The following is a 22,262-nucleotide window of genomic DNA, read 5'->3' on the forward strand; positions in this document are numbered from 1 at the left end:
TTTGGTGTGTGTGTGTTGTTGTTGTTTTTAACTTGAGCTTATTTTTATCTTTCAAGAGAAAAAATTATGTGCTACAGTTGCCATGCAACACAAACTGCTCTAACAGCTTTCTAATTTTAATTTCAGAAGTCTACAGAGCAAATGAAGAAGGTTCCAACTATCATCCTTTCAGTCTCGTATAAAGGAGTCAAATTTATTGATGCAACAAATAAGGTGGGTACCATATCTCTACAGTCCTGAGTAAATGATCTAAAATCCTTTGCTTCCCATCATACTTAACATCCGCATTTTATTTATTTAATTTTTCTTAATGTTTTGGCTACATCGTGCGACATGTGGGATCTTAGTTCCCCAAGCAGGAATCAAACCTGAGTTTAAGTCTTAACCACTGGAGTCTTAATCACTGGACCACCAGGGAAGTCCCATCATCCCCCATTTTAATCACTCCCGAACCCCCACCTTCATGCTTCCTAAACACACACACACACACACACACACACACACACACACACACACGGGCACCTTGCATTTGGAGGCTTGATCCAGGATTTCTCCATGCATTCACCTTTCCAAGGTACCTTCCCTCATAGACTGTGCTGTTCAGGCTCTGACAATATCCCCTTGGGTCCAGGGAACATGAAAACAGGAAAAACTATATCTAGAGTGAAAACGCATCAATGTTCACTCCTCCGTCAGAGGAAGTGTCACTAGGCAACAGACTAGAATGTTTGTCTTTCCATTTCTCCAGAGATAGGCCTGTCCTTTCTTTTGATGAATACCTGACCCAGGGAACACATGCTCTGGCTTTTACATCATATAATTGCATTTTGTTCTCAACTATTGAGATGGAAGACAGGGTTTCAACTGTGTTGTTTTCTTAAGAGGCACCATCCAAAAAGCTCAGGCCAAGCTGTGACTATGCTATGACCTTGCACTCACTGGGAGAATGGTTCATGGGCTCCAAGGTCAAGTGTAGACAAATGGGTTGCATTTTACTTCGAAAGTGTGCTTTCTTAGCAAAGATGACAGAGTGCCGGTACTAAACTAGAAAATGTGGGTGTGACCACTCTCATCCTCCATAAACTCAAACCTGACTGGCTCTTCCTCCCAAACCCCCAAATGTCCCTGCATTTTAGTCTTACATCCTTCCAACCAATAAAGTACAGAAATTAGGGAAATGAGGTGATCCCCATTGGTGCCTATCCAGTCCTCTCAGTTGGACCCACTCCATTCTGGGGAAAGGAAGCAGAAGTCTTGAAACAGATGAATTTTAATGATGGAAATTTATGACCAGGGCACCTGGATTTAGATTCAGGGAAACATCCTGTGGCCAATGACTCTTGACTGTAATAAGCCTGACCATCTGAGTCCCCAGATTCAATGGCTTTCACCCACTGAAAGCCTTCCCAGTTTGTTTTCTGTAATGAAGACTGCTGTGTCAGTGGTCAGAGAAGCCCAAGTTCCCCAAGTGTATGAGGAGAACAGCCTCCCAGTTTTAGAAGCAGTTCTGAAATCCAGGCAGAAAGCTGATAACTCAGCCTGCTCAAGCTAGTCAATGATGTCCAGAGCACACTCAGAGTCAGATGCTTATGTGGATGATGGCTTCAACCTGGCAATATGTCATTGACAGTTACCATTCAGTTCAGTCGCTCAGTCATGTCTGACTCTTTGCGACCCCATGAACTGCAGCATGCCAGGCCTCCCTGTCCATCACCAACTCCTGGAGTCCACCCAAACCCATGTCCATTGAGTTGGTGATGCCATCCAACCATCTCATCCTCTGTAGTCCCCTTCTCCTCCTGCCCTGAATCTTTCCCAGCATCAGGGTCTTTTCCAGTGAGTCAGCTCAGTTACCATTATCAGATTACAATTGTGGGGAGCCTGATCAGAAAAATCCCAATTGATTTGCTTTTTCATTTCTTAGAAGCAACTTTAGTTGCTTCCTTTAGCCCTAGATTATAGTCAGTTGGTTTTTAAAGTTTCAAAACTTTATGGAATTCTTAAGATACCATTGCTTTCACTGTATCTAAACGTCAAGAAAGTCTTTGGCATTGACTGTTTTTGTTTTCTTTTTTTTTTAAACCTGGAGCAGTTGCCTCTACCCCATTTGCACTTGAAAATCATGAGTGGCAGTACAGTTTCAGCATATGAGTTTAACACTCTTAGATTAACAATCTTATTAGCAGGCTTGGATTCTGACATTTTCTAAACAAGTTGTATTTGCCCTGAGAAGTTTCCAGAGTCTTAAGACTGTTGTCCCATGAAGCTGGTGGCATGACTGGGTGCATCTGTGATAATAGCATCCTCTCTAACACGCTCTCCACCATCAGAGGAAGGAGAGTGCACTGTTGGCTCGGTGGCCTTTACCTTACAGATACATTAGTGGCTGTAGACCTTGATTTCCTAGACTTTGAGAAGATGCTTCTGCTTTAGTCACCCGTACTTAGATGAGTTACTCATATAGCTCTCCTCACTAAGGATTACCTGGACATCTAAACACTGAAAGATATGCCAAAGATAATTGCATGAATAAAGACACTAGATGAAGAAAGCCCGTGTGTCTTTCAAGTCCTCACAGTGTGGTCCTCAGCCTTTTCTCAAAATCCAGAGCAAAGACAGATGCATATGTTGGTGGCAGGTGGAGCCAACCTCTCTGACCTTTAATATGTTACATTCCAATTTCATATCTCTTTTTGGCAATCACAAAAGAAAACTGGTGAGTCTGGGTAATTTTAAAACTAGTTTAAAAGCACTTGCCTGGCTTTCTCAGGAATTTGGGGACATTGACCAGTGGCTGCACAGGGTCCCCATCCCAGGGTGTTGCTGATCTGCTTCCCTCTCATGGTGGATGGTGGGTGACTCAGGGCCGTGGCCTCGGAGTCAGTATGTGGGAAACCAAAGCAGAGAGCTCGTGTTAGAAGGTAGAAGAGAGAAACAGTGAAGGGCTGCGCTGGTGGCGTGTGTCTGAGGAAGGCTGAGAGACAGTCCAGCCAGGGCGAAGGCCTGGTTTCTGGGGGTGTGGAGAAGCCAGTGCTGAGGGTCGTGCTCGGGTCGTGGTGTGAAGGGAACTGTGCTCATCAGCAGTGTCTGCAGGGCCTCGTGTGTGCCCCTTGGTCCTGTTCAAAGTCCAGCCTCTGGTTAGTGCCCACAGCGGGGAAGGAGCAGGCTGAGGCACTCCAGGTCCTGCTTCCGGTTTGCACCGGAAGTTCCTCCCCTGGGAAGCATTGTCAGCAGGGAGCCGCTTTGACGTGACGTGAAGGACTTGTGATTTGTAGACATCTGGGAAGACCTCACAGTTGGAGGTGCTGTGACCTCTAAGCCTGTGCTGAGACACAAGCAGAAGTCACAGCTTATTGTTTATGTTTGGTGTTTCCTTGTACTTGATTCTTAAACTGTCCCCTCCCGACCCCCACGTCTCTGTAACCCTGCCCTGGTCACATAGCAGCGGTGTTTGGACTGCTCTGGACACGTCGAGTAACCAAAGGCCTCAGACCCTTTCCAAGTGACTGCCCAGCAGTGACACAGCCAGCTGGTCACTGAGAAGGACTGGAACTTGACCTTCCCATCCCCTAACCCAGTGCTTTTTCCTGTTACTCCACAGCTGCTTCTGCCGATTCGTTAGAGGTGCAATGGATGCTTAATTTACACTTCCACTCGTGTTTGCTTGCATTTGACTAGGTAAAAGGTGAACCTTCTAGCCAAGCACTTCTTTCCTTTTACTTTCATGAAGTAGCTGTGGCTGAGTCCAGGGAGAAGGTTAGGTGTCTGGTTATCAACTCATGAGTTTATTACCTACCAACATAGGAAACAAATTGAATAACTAAACTCTATTTGAAAAGGAAGAAGCGAAAATGACCTTCAGTTAAAAATGGGACTTGGAATAGATTTATACTAAAATGTTACAGATAAATCACACCAGCTTTCTGGTGCTCCATAGCCCAGAGGTAGCTCTAGCGTGGCTTTCCACCAAGAAGACTACAACTGCTTAGTTCCAAACCCGTCTTCAGATCAGCAGGACCTTCTAAGAGGTGCCACAGTCCCCACATCCAGCACTTGACCAAGATTGGGTTGCATTTTGCCTTCCTGCTCTGACCCCCTCCTCAGTCTTCCCATCCAGCTAAATTAGAAATAACTCAGTGCCTGGGTTGGTTTGTTTTGAATGTCAGCCTCAGGTGGGGCTGATGCTGTTTTTTTAGGCACAGATTAACTTAGGATTTTTGCCTAAACAAGCTGTTTCTAGCACATGCAGCCTCCATTCCATCCACAGCTGTGGCATAGTCTGTACTCCAGGACCATTCCCTAGTCTCAGAATCATCATACACGTGGAGACCTGACCTTGCCGTTCTACAAAGGTGATGCAGAGTGAAGGCATCGTTGACCTCAGTGTTACCACATGTAGATTTGTGTGCCTGACCCACAGTGAGGCTAAACACTCCGAATGTCAGCGTTTGAAGCAGAGAAAGGTTTATTGCAGGGCCAGGCAAGGAGAACAGGTGGCTCATGCCCATAAAACCCCAAACGCCCTGGAGGGAGAACCACCACACCTTTATTTAGTTTTTCAGCAGAGCATTTTTAAAGGCCAGGTGAGCGAGTGGTGTCCCCAGGTATGTGATCAGCTCTCTTGACTGGTTGATGGCAATCAACCCTTAGGCGCCAGATGGCGTGGCAGCTATGTGCTCTTGATCATCAGATATTTAATTTCTTCCCAGATGCTAGTAGAAAAGAAACTGCCTGCTGATGCAGGAGACACAAGAGACATGGGTTCGATCCCTAAGTCAAAAAGATCCCCTGGAAAAAGGCACGGCAACTCACTCCAGTATTCTTGCCTGGAGAATCCCATGGACAAAGGAACCTGTTGGGCTACAGTCCATGGGGTCGCAAAGAGTCCAGCATGACTGAAGCAACTAAGCATGCATGCATGGTGGTTTTTTAGCATCTGAAAAACTCAGCCATGAGATACTATAATCTGGGTACTTCTTAGAGGATATGGGAGTGGGGTCTGTCCTGAAAAGGCCTCACTCGGTTACATCAGTAGTGAGATCCCAGGTCCTGTCCACATTCCAGCACCACCAACGTATCAGAAATTCTGTTCAAGATACCTCTCCACCCAGTCCATCAGTATGAATTCATTTATAAGCATATTTTTCAATTGCCAATTAGGGTGATTAAATGCCAGTAACATGAGCTATGAACTGATTATAGAGCATTTTTATTAGCCTGCCTTTCCTCTGGTTTAGACCATGAGAACAGAGGAATAAACGTTTCAGCAGTAGGTGAGGAGGCTGATTTTGGAACATGGAGCAGCATGGAGGAGGGCAGGGCCTCAGAGTTAAGAGACAGTCCTAGGCTCCTGGGGATGAGAGAAGTGAGGGAGTGGAGCGTAGGGATGGTTGTGGGGATGGGTTTCAGAAAACTGGGAGGGAAAGTCAAGAAAGAGGAAAAGTGTTTTAGTGCTGTAATAAATTACCATAAATGGGATTGCTTAAACCACAAATACTTATTTCTCATAGTTTCAGAGGCTGGAAAGTCCAAAATTAAGTCAGCAACAGATTCAGTATCTGATGAAAGCCTTCATTTGCTGCTTCATAAACAGCCATCTTCCTGCTGTGTCCTCACGGCAGAGAGGGGCCAGTTGGCTCTCTCGACTGTTTGGTTTCTGGTTTTTTTTTTTGGCAATTTTTTTAAAGCCAACTTAGATTGATTTATTTATTTTTATTAAATGTTTTGTTTTGTATTGGAGTATAGCTGATGAACAGTGTTGTGCTAGTTTCAGATGGACAGCAAAGGAACTCAGCCATACATACACATGTATCCATTCTCCCCCAAACTCCTCTCCCATTCAGGCTGCCATGTAACCTTGAGCAGACTTCCCTAGAGAATGAACTTATGATTTCTGGGGGGAAAGATGGGGAGGAGGGATAGTTAGGAAGTTTGGGATAACCAAGGACCCACTGGCTCCTCGTCTTGTAAAAGCACTAATCACCTTCACAAGAGCTCCACCCTCTTGACCTAATCATATCCCAGAAGACCCCTCTCAGCACCATCACTGGAAGCTAGGATTTCACGATACAAACTTGGAGAGGACAGACACATGCGGTTCATAATTCAGAGAGAGCCCCAGAGATAAAGCTTGGTTTGCTTGACAAGTGTTCCCTGGGCCACAGGGCTGTCCTATGCCACTGAAAACCAGGAGTGACACCTTATGAACTGGCAAGATGCAGGGTATTCAGTGCAATAAAAGTCACAGGGCACTTTTCACTGTAACACCTTCCTGAGAAGTTAGTCTACCTTTTTCGTTGTTGTTCAGTCATGCCTGACTCTTTGCGACCCCATCAACTGCAGCACGCTAGGCTTCCTTGTCCTTCACTATCTCTTTGGAGTTTGCTCAAACTCATGTCCATTGAGCTGGTGATGCCATCCAACCATCTCATCCTCTGTGGCCCCCTTCTTCTTTTGTCCTCAATCTTTCTTTCCCAGCTTCAATGTATTTTCCAGTGAGTCAGCTCTTTGCATCAGTTAGCCCAAGTATTGGAGCTTCAGCATCAGTCCTTCCAATGAATCTACCTTAATGCTAGTTAAAAATCTCAAGAACACAACATACCAATTTAGTTAAAAGTTGGAGCCAATGCTCTATTTCCAATAATAGTGGATCCTGGATGATGAGACTACATCCACACAGACTTGCCGAAATAACTCGCAGCTCCCAATTAAAATGATGGTGGAAACAAAATAACTCAAATGATGGTGGAGGCCTAGTGCACCTGCTAACACTGTACCTATAAAGATCACGCAGCTCTTATTAATTTTAAATTTTAGATTTCACAAGTTCCTAATTTAGTTTTCTTCTTGAAGAAATGCTGTCTGGATGTCAGAAGAGGATCTGGACCTTCTGTCTTGAAATTCTATCCTGCAAAAGGATGTTACTTGTTTATGGGATTCTGATTCCAGTTTGAGTTATTTTTGACAGTGCTACATGTAGTATCAACATAAGGGACCACTGTGAAGAATGTCTTAATTTAATTTTCTTTCATGTGTTAATTCTGTAATTGCTTCCTAACCACACAGCTCAGCAGAGTGAGGGGCGTGAAAAACTTGCTCGGGGCGCTGGCAGGAAAGGGCATTTTGTAAGCATTTTTAGACATTGATGGGTGTACCCAGAGCATTATATGTGCTTGGGTTATTTAAGACTGTGCAATTACGAAGTAATTAGGGTAATCATTAAAGGTTTTAGATCTATGACAACTGCAGAAATCATAAATGAGATATTATGAGATTATAAATGGGATATTATGAGATTAAGAAATGATTGCATGATTAATGTGAAATATTTTCCTTCTTAAATTCATCAATATATCAAAGAAGTATCTGGCAGGGTTTGCAGCTCAGATGTGTGTCCTTGGTTATTGTGCTTCAGGATAATGATACCTAAACCTTTCCTCAGGTACTTTCTATTGTTCTTAAAGGCTGGTTGGGATGAAGAGGCTGGCAAGGAGAGGCCGTGAAAAAATGCTAGTGAGAAGAGAAATGAAATTGTGTTGAACCAGTGAGAGAGAGGTTGGGGGTGAGAGGCATTGCATCGTATTTGAGAGAACCTGAGCTCTGCGGTCCCAAAACCCCGGACTGTGGGCTCAGCTCCGCCACCTGCCCTGCATTAAGGCACTTACACTGTCTAAGGACCAGTTTCCGCCTGCGAGCTGCAGAGGCTAACCTCCAGCGCCCACTCGTAATTGCAACATGGCGGAATACATCCGGGCCCTGCATCAAGCCTGCGGTGTGGTGGTCCCCTCCTCCCAGCCCCGCGCCGCTGTCTCTGCAGAGTTGTCAAGAGAGAGCGCTTTGACTTGCCCTCCGCGACCTGCCTGGGCTCTGGGGAGCTCTGGCCGCGCCTGACAACATTTAGGGATGGTGAGGCTCAGTCTCCTGGGAAAGCGGAACAACAGGCCGGGGATCTTTTCCAGGAAGGGCTGGCGGGAGGCAGCGCTGTCTCTCCCAGTGTACGTGGGGGATAGAAATAGTAAAATCCTTATTAATTATTATTTTTAAAAAGGTGTCTACACAGCGCCAGGCAAGAACTGCTGCTCCAGGTTCAGACTGTTTTAGGTTGCTTTTCATTAAACGAAAATATTCCTTCCAGACCTGGTGTACCTTTGCCCACAGATAGTGGGTCATTTTGAATGTTGCTGGTCTAGAACATTCTAGGAATAGGGACAGCAGCTGCTTCCCAGGCCATTTGCCTTGGTTCTAAAATAGGTTGGTTTGCAGAAGGAAACAGTGGTCGTTTGTGTGATTTCTTCCAGAACATAATTGCTGAGCATGAGATTCGTAACATCTCCTGTGCGGCCCAGGACCCGGAAGACCTCTCGACGTTCGCTTACATCACTAAGGATTTGAAGTCCAACCACCACTACTGTCACGTGTTTACTGCCTTTGACGTGGTGAGTAACTGCCCTCTTTAGGCTGACAAGTGTTTCTGTGAATATACCTGGAATTTATTGAAAGCAATTTAGATGCTTGGTTTGTTTGAGTTTTGTTTGGTTTTTTCCTACTGTACTGGGTCTTTGTTGCTACATGCGGGCTTTCTCAAGTTGTGGCGAACAGGAGGCTGCCCTCTGTTGAGCTTCTTATTGCAGTGGCTTCTCTGACTGTGCAGAGCATGGGTTTTAGGTGCAGGCTTCTGTATGTACATAACACAGGCTTGGTTACTCCTCAACACGTGGGATCTTCCTGGCTCGGGATCAAACCTGTGTCCCCTGGCTGACAGGCAGATTCTTAACAACCGGCCCACCAGGACAGCCAAACGCTTGGTGTGTGTTTGTTTGTTTGTTTTACCAAATATTAAGGTATTCATGGTATAAGATATTTTGCAGACTTCAGCTTTTCTGAGCTTTTTCTATATTTTCACTCATCCATTAAATTTCAAACTCCACTTCTATTCAGTACCTGAACTGCCATTGATCAACTACTAACTTCACTTTTTAAATTTAATGAATTCCTTTCTTTCTCTGGTACCAAAATACAGTAAATGTCTTTCAGCCTTTTTGTTCCTTCACTATGTCTGTTGGTTTCTTAGGTACCCATTTCTAAATAGTAGGACATAGTAGTCTAGGTTTGTTTGAAAGAAATATAAATTTTAGTGCCTCATACAATACTTATGGTTTTCTATATTGAATAGTAATTAAATTAGACATCTACAAATAGTAATTGGGAACAGTGAGGTTTGGTCTATTTAAATTTGACCCATATTCAGAAATTAGTCTTGTAATGATGGCCTTATGGTGTTATACCACCTATAATCTTGTTTGTCATTGTCTTAAAACTAACCTATATGCAATATTTGTTTTTCTCGTTCTGACTTGTTTTGTATGACAGACTCTAGGTCCATTCATGTTACTACAATGACCCAATTTCATTTCTTTTTATGGCTCACATTCCATTGTATACATATACCACATCTTCTTTATCCATTCATCTGTCAGTAAACATCTAGGTAACTTCTATGTCTTGGCTATTGTAAATAATGCTGCGGTGATCATTGAGTTACATGTGTCTTTTTGAATTATGGTTTTCTCAGGATATATGCCCAGGAGTGGGATTGCTAGGTCATATGGTAGTTCTAGAACCTCCAACCTGTTCTCCATAGTGGCTGTATCAATTTACATTCCCACCAACAGTGCAATTGGGTTCCCTTTTCTCCACACCCCCTCCAGCATTTATTGTTTGTAAAATTTCTCAGATTTCTTGAGAGTGGCCATTTTAATTGGTGTGGGGTGATATGTTATTATAGTTTTGATTTGCATTTCTCTGATAATGAGTGGTGTTGAGTGTATTTTCATTTGTTAGCTATCTGTATGTCTTCTTTGGAGAAATGTCTCTCTATATCTTCTGCCTACTTTTTGATTGGGTTTGTATGTTTCTGATATTGAGCTTCATGAGCTGCTTGTATATTTTGGAGATTCTTTTTCAGTTGCTCCATTTGCAAATATTTTTTCCCATTCTGAGGGTTGTCTTTTCATCTTTTTTTGGTTTACCAAATAGCATATATTAACGCATATATATGGAATCGAGAAAATGGTACTGATGAAACCATTTGCAGGGCAGCAGTGGAGATGCAGACATACAGAACGGCCATGTGGAAGCGGGGAGGAAGAGGGTGGGATGTGTTGGGAAAGTAGCACTGGCCTGTATGCACCACAATGTGTAAAATCGATGGCCAGTGGGAGCCTGCTGTGTAGCACAGGGCGTTCAGCTCCACACTGTGTGATGACCAAGAAGGGTGGGATGGGGTTGAGGGAGGGAAGTTCAAGAGGGACGGGATATATGTATGCATATAGTAAATTCACTTTGTTGTACAACAGAAAATAACACAACCTTGTAAAGCAATTATACTCCAATTTTTTTAAAAAGAATACATCTTAAATAAATAAAATTTAAAAAAAAACTAGTCCATATATTACAAACTTGGAAAATGAAAGCAATTCTAGAAAATAAAAAGTATTCCTTTTTGTACCTTTAAGATGGTCCAGGTTGTGAGCATAACTCTAATGCAGTACATTGGGCATTCTGCATTTGAAACAGAAGAGAGATACAACCGTGAAGTAATCCGTAATCAGAAGAATTCTATAATGTCACTCTAATTTGACAGTTCTGCTCTGCTCAAGGTTTAAAATACACATGTTTAAAGAGTTACACAGTGTTTGCAGTGGAATATATTCTTGGGATGCCAGCCCATGGTTTGATGTCATGGGTAAGACTACTTGAAGCAGTCTTTTTCAGTTCTGACAAATTCCCATGGACCAAGGATCACCAAAACCCAGAATTTGCCCCTAAGGGAAGTTAGGCTCATGCCCAGAGCACTATATTACCAGGCTGCATGTAGCCCATCCCTTGCAAATTTTGAAGATTGGAAACAGGAAAGAACGCTCGTGTGCCTTTAAATTTTTTTTCTATTTTGGGAGGCATGAGGAGAATAATATACAGGAGGTCTGTGTTAACAGTTAAGGACTGCAAAGCCAAACCCTTACAGTATCCCTGGATGCACTTGTTCCCATGGAATCAACATTATTGATTATAGCCATGTCAGCATTAGGTTTCTGGTGCCTTTAGACATAATTTACCATTCTTGTGAGATGCAGTTGTTTCTTTAAACAACAGAATTTATCTTTCTATCCCCACACCTTTTGGTTTGCATGATACACCCTTCTCTGGGAGAGTTGCCTTATTGTCATAGAAAGGACGAGCTGCTCAGAGTTCACATTCCAACTTGCTGCCTGCTCCCTGATGTTAGATGAGGAGCAGGACTCAGAGTTCTGATTTCCTTTGTCTGCAGAACAGGTGCAGGGATTTGTCTTCACAGGTTTCGTTGGGAATGAAACGAAGGGACGTATGTAGAGGCTCATAAACAATGTGTCATTGTCAGCATCACCACCACTTCTGTCTCTCTCCTTCCCTTCTGACCTCACAAGTCACTCTGGCCTTTTCCTGATAAAGGCATAAGGTAGATTTTTCAGAAGCATATTTATGGTCCCACGTTTTCCCACTGCCCTTGCAAAAGAACTGAAAAAAACTAGAAGAATAAATAAACAGAAGCATACAGAAAGAAAGCATAGACTCTGTAGGCCTTCTGTTGGTCTATTGCTTCTATATAGTGTTTTCATTGAGTGTCAGCATTAATATTCCAGTATTGTCAGGATGAATTCCAGCCTTCCCTTGGGAATTGCAGTGTTTCTTTCTAAATTGGTTTTAGAGTAATATATAATTTGCCTCCATAAGAGAATCTAAAACAGTGTTCTCTATTCAAACTAAAAATGATACCCGTGGGCCATCTGGCCCCTTGAGTTTTTCAGCTGGTGTATATGTGATGCCAGAATTCTGAGGCGAAATATAGGGGGAAAATAGTCAACTGTTTGGTTTTAAGACCAACACAATGTCCCTGAAAACATGTGGAGAATTGCTTCACCTTTTATCTTTTCATCCAGATGTTTGATTTAATGTAGACATTCACTAGCTTAGGAGTCTGGTATCAGCTCCAAAGGATTTTCATCTTATGCCGTGAATCCACCATTTTAATCCTCTCTAGGTGAACAGTTTGTCTAACTTCAAAAATAGTCACAAAGGTCACCAGTCTTGACCTGGGCCTTCGAGCAGTTTTGAGATGCCCCAAGCTTTGTTTGCGCGCACACACACACACAAAAAGCCTCTTTGAGCATGGATTTCATGTCTTTATGTAGGGCAGTTCAATATTCAGTCCATTCTTGAAGTGATAACATTCTTTTGATATGAATCAGTCCCCCAGGCTCCCCAAATGGCAAAATAATACCTCCAGTATACATTTAGTCTTTCAGCTGATGTGCTTTGAGTATACATTTGCTTGCTTTTTATTGGAGTATAATTCCTTTACAGTGTTTTTCTGCTGTAGAACAGCGTGAATCAGCTATATGTATATATATATATATATATCCCCTCCCTCTTAAGGCTCCCTCCCGCCCCCGTCCGTCCCGCCTGTCTAGGTTACCACGGAGCCCCAGGCCGCGCTCCCTGGCCGTCTGCTTTACACACGCAGTGTACACGTGGCAGCGCAGCTCTCCCAGTTCAGCCCACCCTCTTCCCCCCGCCGCCCCCTGCCACGACATACACATTTGTAATTGCAGTTATTGCTACTTTCACCTTGTAGATCTTTTACGAGTCACAGCAAGTTTTTCTGAATATCCCCTATTATCGAGAAAATTCAGTGATAGGAGAACTCTCAGTTTACAGAGAGTTGGATTTGAAAGTCAGAACATTTTTCGCGTAGAAATCCTGTGGTCTTGGAAGGGAAGCTCAAGCCCCTCTACAAAAGCAAGCATGGGAATTTAACATGGTTCCTTTACTGAGGCACTGCAGGGCCCTCCCAAGGCTGACACACCCGAGGGGGTAGAGTGCCTGTGTTTTCCAGGGTCATTTGGCCGTGGGAGCCTCTTTTCAGGAGACCTCCTCACGGGCCTGGCGTTCTGCGGAACACACTTCAGAAAATGTTTCGCTTTATCTTCTCTAAGCTTGTTCTCATTCCTAAGAATCTGTTAGGTTGGTACAAAAGTAATTGCAGTTTCGAACCGCAATTTTTAAATTTCGTGCCATGAATTTTAAATCATTATAACTAGGCTCCAACACATCTTTATTAGTCAAAATAGGAACCACTACAATCAACACATTTTTGCCAAAAAGAAATGTTTATTTCTGTAGCATGCTTCAGGATTCCAAACTCTTGGAAAGCATTTTCTGCATCCTGCTGCTTGTGGAAGCATTTTCCCTGCAAAAAATTGTCAAGCTGCTTGAAGATGTGGAGGTCAGTTGATGAGAGGTCAGGTGAATATGGCAAATGAGGCAAAACTTTGTAGCCCAATTCATTCAACTTTTGAAGTGTTGGTTGTGCAACGTGCAATCAGGAGGCGTTATGGAGAAGACAACAGAACGGGCCTTTCTGTTGAGCAGTGCTGTCTGAGGCTTTGCAGTTTTCAGTACGTCTCATCAGTTTGCTGAGCATACTTCTCAGATATAATGGCTTCACCAGGATTCAGAAAGCTGCAGTGGATCAAATGGGCAGCAGACCACCAGTGACCATGACCTTTTCTTGGTGCAGGTTTGGCTTTGGGAAGTGCTTTGGAGCCTCTTTTCAGTCCAGCCACTGAGCTGGTCATCACTAGTTGGTCATTGCTGGTTGTCATATAAATTCACCTGTCACACATCACAATCTGATCGAGAAATGGTTCATTGTTGTTGCATAGAATAAGAGAAGAGGACACTTCAAAATGACAATTTTTAATTTTTAGTCAGCTGCGAGGCATCCGCTTAGTGAGCCTTTTCACCTTTCCAGCTTGCTTCAAATGCCAAACAACCATAGAAGGTCAACGTTGAGTTCTTGGGCAACTTTTCATGTAGTTGTAAGAGGATCAGCTTCAGTGATCTTCTCAGTTGGTCATTGTTAACTTCCGATGGTCAGCCACGGCACTCCTCATCTTCAAAGCTCTCGTTTCCTTTGCAAAACTTCTTGAATAACCACTGCACTCTACATTCATCAGCAGTTTCTGGGCCAGATGCATTGTTGATGTGAGTTGTCTCTGCTGCTTTATGACCATTTTGAATTCAAATAAAAAATCGCTCAACTTTTCCTTTTGTCTAACATCATTTCTGTAGTCTAAAATAAACACCAAGTAATATGTCATTAGCCAAAAAACATAAAGAGAGAAATTCACATTAAAATGATGTATAGCAGAACCACATTTATTTAAGAATGTATTCCAATATCAAAGGACAAAGTTCAACAGTTGTAAAACTAAAATTACTTTTGCCCCAACCTAATACATTAAATTCAGCTTGTGATATTTTCAGTTTTAAATGACAGGCAGATGAAAATTTAAAAAAGACTAGATCAGAAGTGGAATTAGTGTTCCCAAGAAAAGCCAGTGCCTATTATACCTCATTGGGCTTCCCCGGTAGCTGAGATGGTAAAGAGTCTGCCTCCAATGCAGGAGACCTGGGTTGGGAAGATGCCCTGGAGGAGGGCATGGCAACCCATTCCAGTAATTTGCGTGGAGAATGCCCATAGACAGAGGAACCTGGTGGACTATAGTCCATGGGGTTGCAAAGAGTCAGACACAACCGAACGACTAAGCACACAGCATACACACACATTATACCTACCAGCAAACCCCAGACTTACTCTGCATTCTAGACTCACTATGGTGGCAGCTGATTCCTAGTCACCTCTCTGATGGGACATTCCTCACCCACTTCTGAACAAGAAGCTGCCCAGCCTCCACCTTCCAGGCGGTGAAAACTTGGGGGAAGAGAATAGGCCTAGGTAGGAAAAAAAAAAGTGTGTTATGAGTCTAGGAGTGTGCTTTCCTGCAGTGCAGAAGACCCAGGTTCGATCCTTGGTTTGGGAGGGTCCCCTGGAGAAGGAAATGGACACTCCAGTATTCTTGCCTGGAGAATCCCCATGGTCAGAGGAGCCTGGCGGGCTACAGTCCATGGGGTCACAAAGAGTTGGACACGACTGAGTGGCTAACACTTTCATGAATCTAGGAGTTGTGAGGCTTAAAACAACAAATTCAGTTTTTTTCTCCTCCACTCTTCTTTTTGAAAGACTTATTTATTTTAGGCTGTGCTGGCCATCGCAGTACATGGGCTTTCTCTAGCTGCAGTGAGTAGGGGCTGCTCTTCATTGTGGGGCGCTGGCTTCCCATTGCAGTGGCTTCTCTTGTTGCGGAGCACAGGCTTGAGGCGCAGGGGCTTCAATAATTGTGGTTCTCGGGCTCCAGAGTGCTGGCTCAGTAGTTAGGGCACATGGGCTTAGCTTCTCCTTGGAATGCAGAATCTTCCTGGACTGGGGATCAAACCCGAGTCTCCTGCATTGGCAGGTGGATTTTTAACCAGTGGACCACCAGGGAAGCCCCTCTCCTCCACCCTTACCTCCAATGAGTGAAGGGGACTTTCATGCTGTTGGGCTGACAAGAGGGAGAATGGGTTGTTTCTGGGGCCACTAAATCCCAAGGCTGCAGTGATCGTCCTTAAAAAGCCACCAAAAGAAACAGATAGATAGAATCAAGATCACTTGGAAACTATCGTCTTCTATATATTATTCACTCAGTCCAGACATCTAGGTCACAGAATGGAGACAGGTAGATCAGAAAGATTTTGATGCATTCTTTATGAAACTGTCAGATTTATTTTAGAAATCTGGGAGGGATCTCATTCAGTAGTTTTACAGTATGAAATGTTTATTTTGTTTAAATAGCATTAAAAGCAATGACCACCACTAAACCGTAGTTAATTCTCACCTCTATAAAGAACATGTTTGTGGTCTTTGGGATTTTTAACCATGCTCATTTTTCTCTTACATGCAACTCCCAAATTCTATAATCTTCAGTGTGTGAAGCTTAGACTAGTTCTGAAATATATAGGGAACGTCAAAGTCTTGATGCCCGTGGGTGGTGTGTGGGGGAGATGAGGATCCCTCTTTCTTGTGCTTTCTTGGTTGAATATGGGCCATGAAAGGATCCAAACTGGAAGAAGAGAGATGACAGAATGCAGGAGATTGTGGTCAGCAGGCTGGCAGACAGCATTCTATAGTCCTCTTCCATCACTAAGTATCAGCAAACTTAAGTGCAGGGGAAGAAGAACACCAGAGTCAACCACACTGTGATCAGTTTAATGAAAGTGAGATTCCTGAGCCCTTTCTTTTTCTCCAGTTTAATTGAGATAGCTGAGCACCGAAAAATTTATACTTTTGAACTATGGTGTTGGAGAAGACTCTTGAGAGACCTGTGGACTGCAAGAATATCCAACCAGTCCATCCTAAAGGAGATCAGTCCTAGGTGTTCATTGAAAGTACTGATGCTGAAGCTGAAACTCCAGTACTTTGGCCACCTCATGTGAAGAGTTTACTCATTGGAAAAGACCCTGATGCTGGGAGGGATTGGGGGCAGGAGGAGAAGGGGACGACGGAGGATGAGATGGCTGGATGGCATCACCGACTCAAAGGGCATGAGTTTGAGTAAACTCTGGGAGTTGGTGATGGACAGGGAGGCCTGGCATGCTGTGATTCATGGGGTCGCAACGCGTCGGACACAACTGAGCAACTGAACTGAACTGAATTGAGATACAATTAGCATATAACACTGTATGAGTTTTAGATGTACAACACAAGGATTTGATATATGTGCTACACATTAAGTTTAGTTAACATCCATCACCTCACATCCTTACACATGGGCTTTTGTGTGTGTGTGATAAGAACTTCAGGATCTGCTCTGTCAATAACTTTCAAATGTACAATATAGGCAAACCTCAAAGATACCACAAGTTTGGTTTTCCAGATCACCTCAATGAATCAAATATCACAATAAAGAAAGTCACATGAATTTTTTGATTCCCCAGTGCATATAAAAATTATGTGTACAGTGTCCTGTAGCCTGTTAAGTGTGCAATGGCATTCTGTCTAAAAAACAGTGTGTGTGCATGCTAAGTCTCTTCAGTCGTGTCCGACTCTTTGTGACCCCATGGACTGTACACACCAGGCTCCTCTGTCCATGGGATTCTCCAGGCAGGAATACTGGCGTGGCCATGTAAGAAAATGTTGAAGTGCATGGAGCCCTTAAGATGGGACTGTAACACGTTCCCTGGCAAGTCTCCCACTTAGAAAGGAGCAACCTACTCTTAAGTAGAAGCCTTTCCCTGCACAGCCCCTAAAATTCACCACCAGGTCTGTGGCAGTAGAGATCCTGCTCCCAAGATCAGTGATTGAATGAAAACGGCAGCACTCCCAGCCTTAACGGCCCTTACACACCACCTTACCCCAGCCCCACACTCTGTCACCGCCAAACAACGGAAAATAGATTAAATTAATAGATGCGTCTATCAACACATCCTGTCCATTGGCATGAATCGTTGAGAACTAAGCAAACCAAAAAATATTAAGAAAATAAATCACTTTTTCTCTTATTCCTATTTGGGGGGGCAGGGGCGGGATAAGGGGCTCAGGCCGTAAAGAATCTGCCTGCAATGCAGGAGACCTGGGTTCGATCCCTGGGTCAGGAAGATCCCCTGGAGGAGGGAATGGCAACCCCCTCTGGTATTGCCTGGAGAATCCCATGGACAGAGGAGCCTGGTGGGCTACAGTCCGTAGGTCACAAAGGGTTGGACATGACTGAGTGACTAACACTTTCACTTTCAAGGGGCTGGATGTTATCAGAACTTTAAATCAATCCCAATTTATGTTGTTAGAAAGAAAGTAGACATTGTGATTTTTTTCCTCACAGATTGTTTTACAGTATTCATACATGTATTCGTTATACCTTCTCCTGTGTACCTGAAAATCAGATGTCATGTCTAGGGTTGAGGTCTTTAGAATCAGTCTGGCATTTTTTTTTTATTTATTTATTTTTAATGGGAGGATAACTGCCTTCCAGTCTTATGTTGGTTTCTGCCATCCGTCAGCATGAATCAGCCACAGGCATGCCTATGCTCCCTCCCACCTCCTGCCGCGCCCCGCCTCTGTAGACTCTTGCAGACACCACGTTGCGCGCCCTGCACTACACACACTTCCCCTTAGCTAAGTGATTTCCATGTGGTAATGTATGTATTTCAGTGCTACACTCCCAAACTGTCCCCCCCTCCTGCCCCCGCTGTGTCCGTGAATCTGTTCTCCACGTCTGAGTCTCTGTTCCTGCCCTGCAGATGCCATTATCAGTACCGTTTTCTAAATTCCATGTATCTGTGTTAATATATGATACTTGTTTTTCTCTTTCTGACTGACTTCACTCTGTACAACAGACTCTAGGTTCATCCACCTCCCTGGAACTGACTCAACTTTATTTGTTTTTGTGCCTGAGTAATATTCTATTATATGTATGTACCACAACTTCCATTCATCTGTCAAGGGTCTAGATCGCTTCCCTGTCCTGGCTATTGTAAATAGTGCTGCAGTGAACACTGGGGTACATGTGTCTTTTTCAATTACGATTTTCTCATGATATATGCCCAGTAGTGGGATTGCTGGGTCATATGGTAGTTTTATTCCTAATTTTTAAATAAATCTCCATATTGTTCTCCATAGTGGCTGTATCAGTTTACATTCCCACCAACAGTGCAGGAGGGTTCCCTTTCCTCCCTATCCTCTCCAGGATTTATTGTTCGTAGCTTTGATGATGGCCGGTGTGAGGTGATAGCTCATTGTAGTTTTGATTTCTTGTTGTTGTTCTGTCGCTAAGTCATGTTTGACTCTGCAACCCCATGGACTACAGCACACCAGGCTGCCCTGTCCTTCACCATCTCCCAGAGTTCGCTCAAACTCATGTCCATTGAGTCAGTGATGCCATCCAACCATCTCATCCTCTGTCACCCCCTTCTCCTCCTGCCTTAAATCTTTCCCAACATCAGGGTATTTTCCAATGAGTCAGCTCTTTGCATCAAGTGGCCAAAGTATCGGAGCTTCAACATCAGTCCTTCCAGTGAATATTCAGGGTTGATTTCCTTTAGGATTGACTGTTTTGATCTCCTTGCAGTCCAAGGGACTCTCAAGAGTCTTCTCTAGCACCACAGTTCAAAAGCATCAATTCTTTGATTTGCATTTCTCTAATAATAAGTGATGTTGAGCATTTTTTCATGTGTTTATTAGCCATCTGTATGTCTTTGGGAAAATGTCTGTTTAGGTCTTCTGCCCTTTTTTTGGTTGAGTTGTTTGTTTTTCTGATATTGAGCTGCATGAGCTGCTTATATACTTTAGAGATTGATTAATCCTTTGTCAGTTGCTTCATTTGCAATTATTTTCTCCCAGTCTGAGGGTTGTCTTTTTATCTTGTCTGTGGTTTCCTTTGCTGTACGACAGGTTTTAAGTTTAATTAGGTCCCATTTATCTATTTTTGTTTTTATTTCCATTACTCTAGGAGATGGGTCATAGAGGATCTTGCTGTGATTTATGTCATAGAGTGTTCTGCCTATTTTTTCCTTTAAAAGTTTTATAGTCTCTGGTCTTACATTTAGGTCATTAATCCATTTTGAGTTTATCTTTGTGTATGGTGTTAGTGTTCTAATTTCATTATTTTACACAAAGCTGTCCAGCTTTCCCAGCACTACTTATTGAAGAGATTATCTTTTCTCCATTGTATATTCTTGCCTTCTTTGTCAAAAGATAAGGTGCCCATGGGTGTGTGGGTTATCTTTAGGCTTTCTGTCTTGTTCCATTGGTCTATATTTCTGTTTTTGTGCCAACACGATGTGATCTTGATGACTGTAACTTTGTAGGAGAGTCTGAAGTCAGGAAGGTTGGTTCCTCCAGCTCCATTCTTCTTTCTCAAGATTGCCTTTTGGACTCTGTGGGAGGAGGCGAGAGTGGGATGTTTCCAGAGAACAGCATTGAAACATGTATACTATCAAGGGTGAAACAGATCACCAGCCCAGGTTGGATGCATGAGACAAGTGCCTGGGGCTGGTGCACTGGGAAGACCCAGAGGGATCGGGTGGAGACGGAGGTGGGAGGGGGGATCGGGATGGGGAACACATGTAAATCCATGGCTGATTCATGTCAATGTATGGCAAAAACCACTACAATATTGTAAAGTAATTAGCCTCCAACTAATAAAAATAAATGGGGGGAAAAAAAAGATTGCTTTTGCTATTTGGGGTCTTTTGTGTTTCCATACGAATTGTGAAATTTTTTGTTCTAGTTCTGTGAAAAATGCCATTAGGTAATTTGATAGGGATTGCATTGAATCTGCAGACTGCTTTGGGTAGTATGATCACGTTCACAATATTGGCAGAATCAGCCTGGTTTCAAATCCCAGGTCTGCACTTCTTAGGTTCATCGTTTGGGCAGGAATGCCTCTTAGCTGTTTCCTCATCTGTAGACTAGAGATAACAGCAGCCTGCTCCTGGGGTTACTGTGAGGATTCAGTGAGATGACACAGGTCCATGTCTGCTCAGGGACACATGGCACGTGGCGTTCAGTCCATCTGAGCGGCGGGGGGGGGGGTAGGTGCAGCTGCAGTTATCGTGGTGCTTGTGGTCTTTCTTAACAGACCCTGTGTGAGGCTTTGGTTTATAACGTATGTTTGCTGCCGCAGTGTCCCACACCTGAGGGGAAAGTCCAAGCCTGTATAAAACACATTTCTGTCCTGGCAGTTCAAGCGCAAGTTGGAAAAGAATTTCCAGACAGAGCATTTCAGAAGGGAGTGAGTTTATTAAGAGCAGAGAGCAGAGGTAATGCAGGCGCTGCAAATGCAGTGGGCTGACCTCCTGACACCCAGAGAGCCGGTAGAATGCTGCTAGGATAGCGGGCGGGTTCAAGGGAGAGCGGAGGCTTTCTGTGGGTCAATAGTCAATTTTTATAGCCTCAAGACAAAGGAAATTCCTGCTGGAAGGATGGTGTTAGGTGATTGGTTTGGGTGCTGTAGGTTAAGTACGGGGGTGGGCATTTTTGCCTCATTTAAGATCAGGAAGCTTGCTGGTGATGATCAGGGTGGCGGGAGCGTTTGGCGACAGTTATGAAGGGGCTCAGTCAGCTTCAGAGGTGGCCTTGGTTCTGGACTCTGCGTCTCTGGCCTTGGTGCAAAGCCTCGCACTTGTGGCCTTGGGATAGGACCCCACAATTTCTACATTTATAGAGTGCCTACCCTGAATTGGACACAACTGAGCAACTGAACTAACTACCCTGAGTAGGTTACATGGCCCTGCTCCCTAAGATCTCAGAGTTTCAAAAGGGTTCAGTCCTCAGTCATGTCTGACTCTGTGACCCCAGGGACTGCAGCATGCCAGGCTTCCCTGTCCATCACCAACCCCCAGAGCTTGCTTAAACTCATGTCCATCAAGTCGGTGATGCCATCCAACCATCTCATCCTCTGTCATCCTCTTCTCCTCCTGCCTTCAATCTTTCCCAGCATCAGGGTCTTTTCCAATGAGTCAGTTCTTCGCATCGGGTGGCCAAAGGACTAGAGCTTCAGTATCAGTCCTTCCAATAAATATTCAGGACTGATTTCCTTTAGGATGGACTGGTTGGATCTCCTTGCAGTTCAAGAGACTCTCAAGAGTCTCCTCCAACACCACAGTTCAGAAACATCAATTCTATGATGCTCAGCTTTATTTATGGTTCAACTCTCACATCCATACATGACTATTGGAAAAACCATAGCTTTGACTAGATGGACCTTTGTCCATAAAGTAATGTCTCTGCTTTTTAATATGCTGTCTAGGTTTGTTACAAGGAGATTTTCTTCCAAGGAGTCTTTTAATTTCATGGCTGCAGTCACTGTCTGCAGTGATTTTGGAGCCCAAGAAAATAAAGTCTCACTGTATTCATTGTTTTCCCATCTATTTGCCATGAAGTAATGGGACCAGATGCCATGATCTTCGTTTTTTGAATGTTGAGGTTTTTTTAAGTTTATTTATTTATTTTAATTGGAAACTAATTACTTTACAATATTGTGGTGGTTTTTGCCATACATTGACATGAATCAGCCATGGGTGTACATGTGTTTTCTGAATGTTGAGTTTTTGGTTTTGTTTTTTTATGTATTTTTTTTTAATTTATTTTTTTTCCATTTATTTTTATTAGTTGGAGGCTAATTACTTTACATCATTACAGTAGTTTTTGTCATACATTGAAATGAATTAGCCATGGATTTACATGTATTCCCCATCCCAGTCCCCCCTCCCACCTCCCTCTCCACCCGATCCCTCTGGGTCTTCCCAGTGCACCAGGCCCGAGCACTGAATGTTGAGTTTTAAGCCAA

At 43.6% G+C, this 22,262-nt stretch overlaps 1 protein-coding gene across 19 annotated transcripts in view; it reads left to right on the forward strand.

Moving 5' to 3' along the window:
- Positions 1–22,262, forward strand: part of ANKS1B (ankyrin repeat and sterile alpha motif domain containing 1B) — a 1,083,120-nt gene that overhangs the window by 1,038,547 nt on the left and 22,311 nt on the right. For all 19 annotated transcript variants that reach the window (XM_070454108.1, XM_070454113.1, XM_070454115.1 and 16 more), the window contains 2 exons: positions 127–213; positions 8,298–8,435. In XM_070454108.1, coding sequence (XP_070310209.1) covers positions 127–213; positions 8,298–8,435 — 225 coding nt within the window. The remainder of the gene's footprint in view (positions 1–126; positions 214–8,297; positions 8,436–22,262) is intronic.

The sequence above is a fragment of the Odocoileus virginianus genome, chromosome 23, assembly GCF_023699985.2.
Source record: "Odocoileus virginianus isolate 20LAN1187 ecotype Illinois chromosome 23, Ovbor_1.2, whole genome shotgun sequence".
NCBI lineage: Eukaryota > Metazoa > Chordata > Mammalia > Artiodactyla > Cervidae > Odocoileus > Odocoileus virginianus.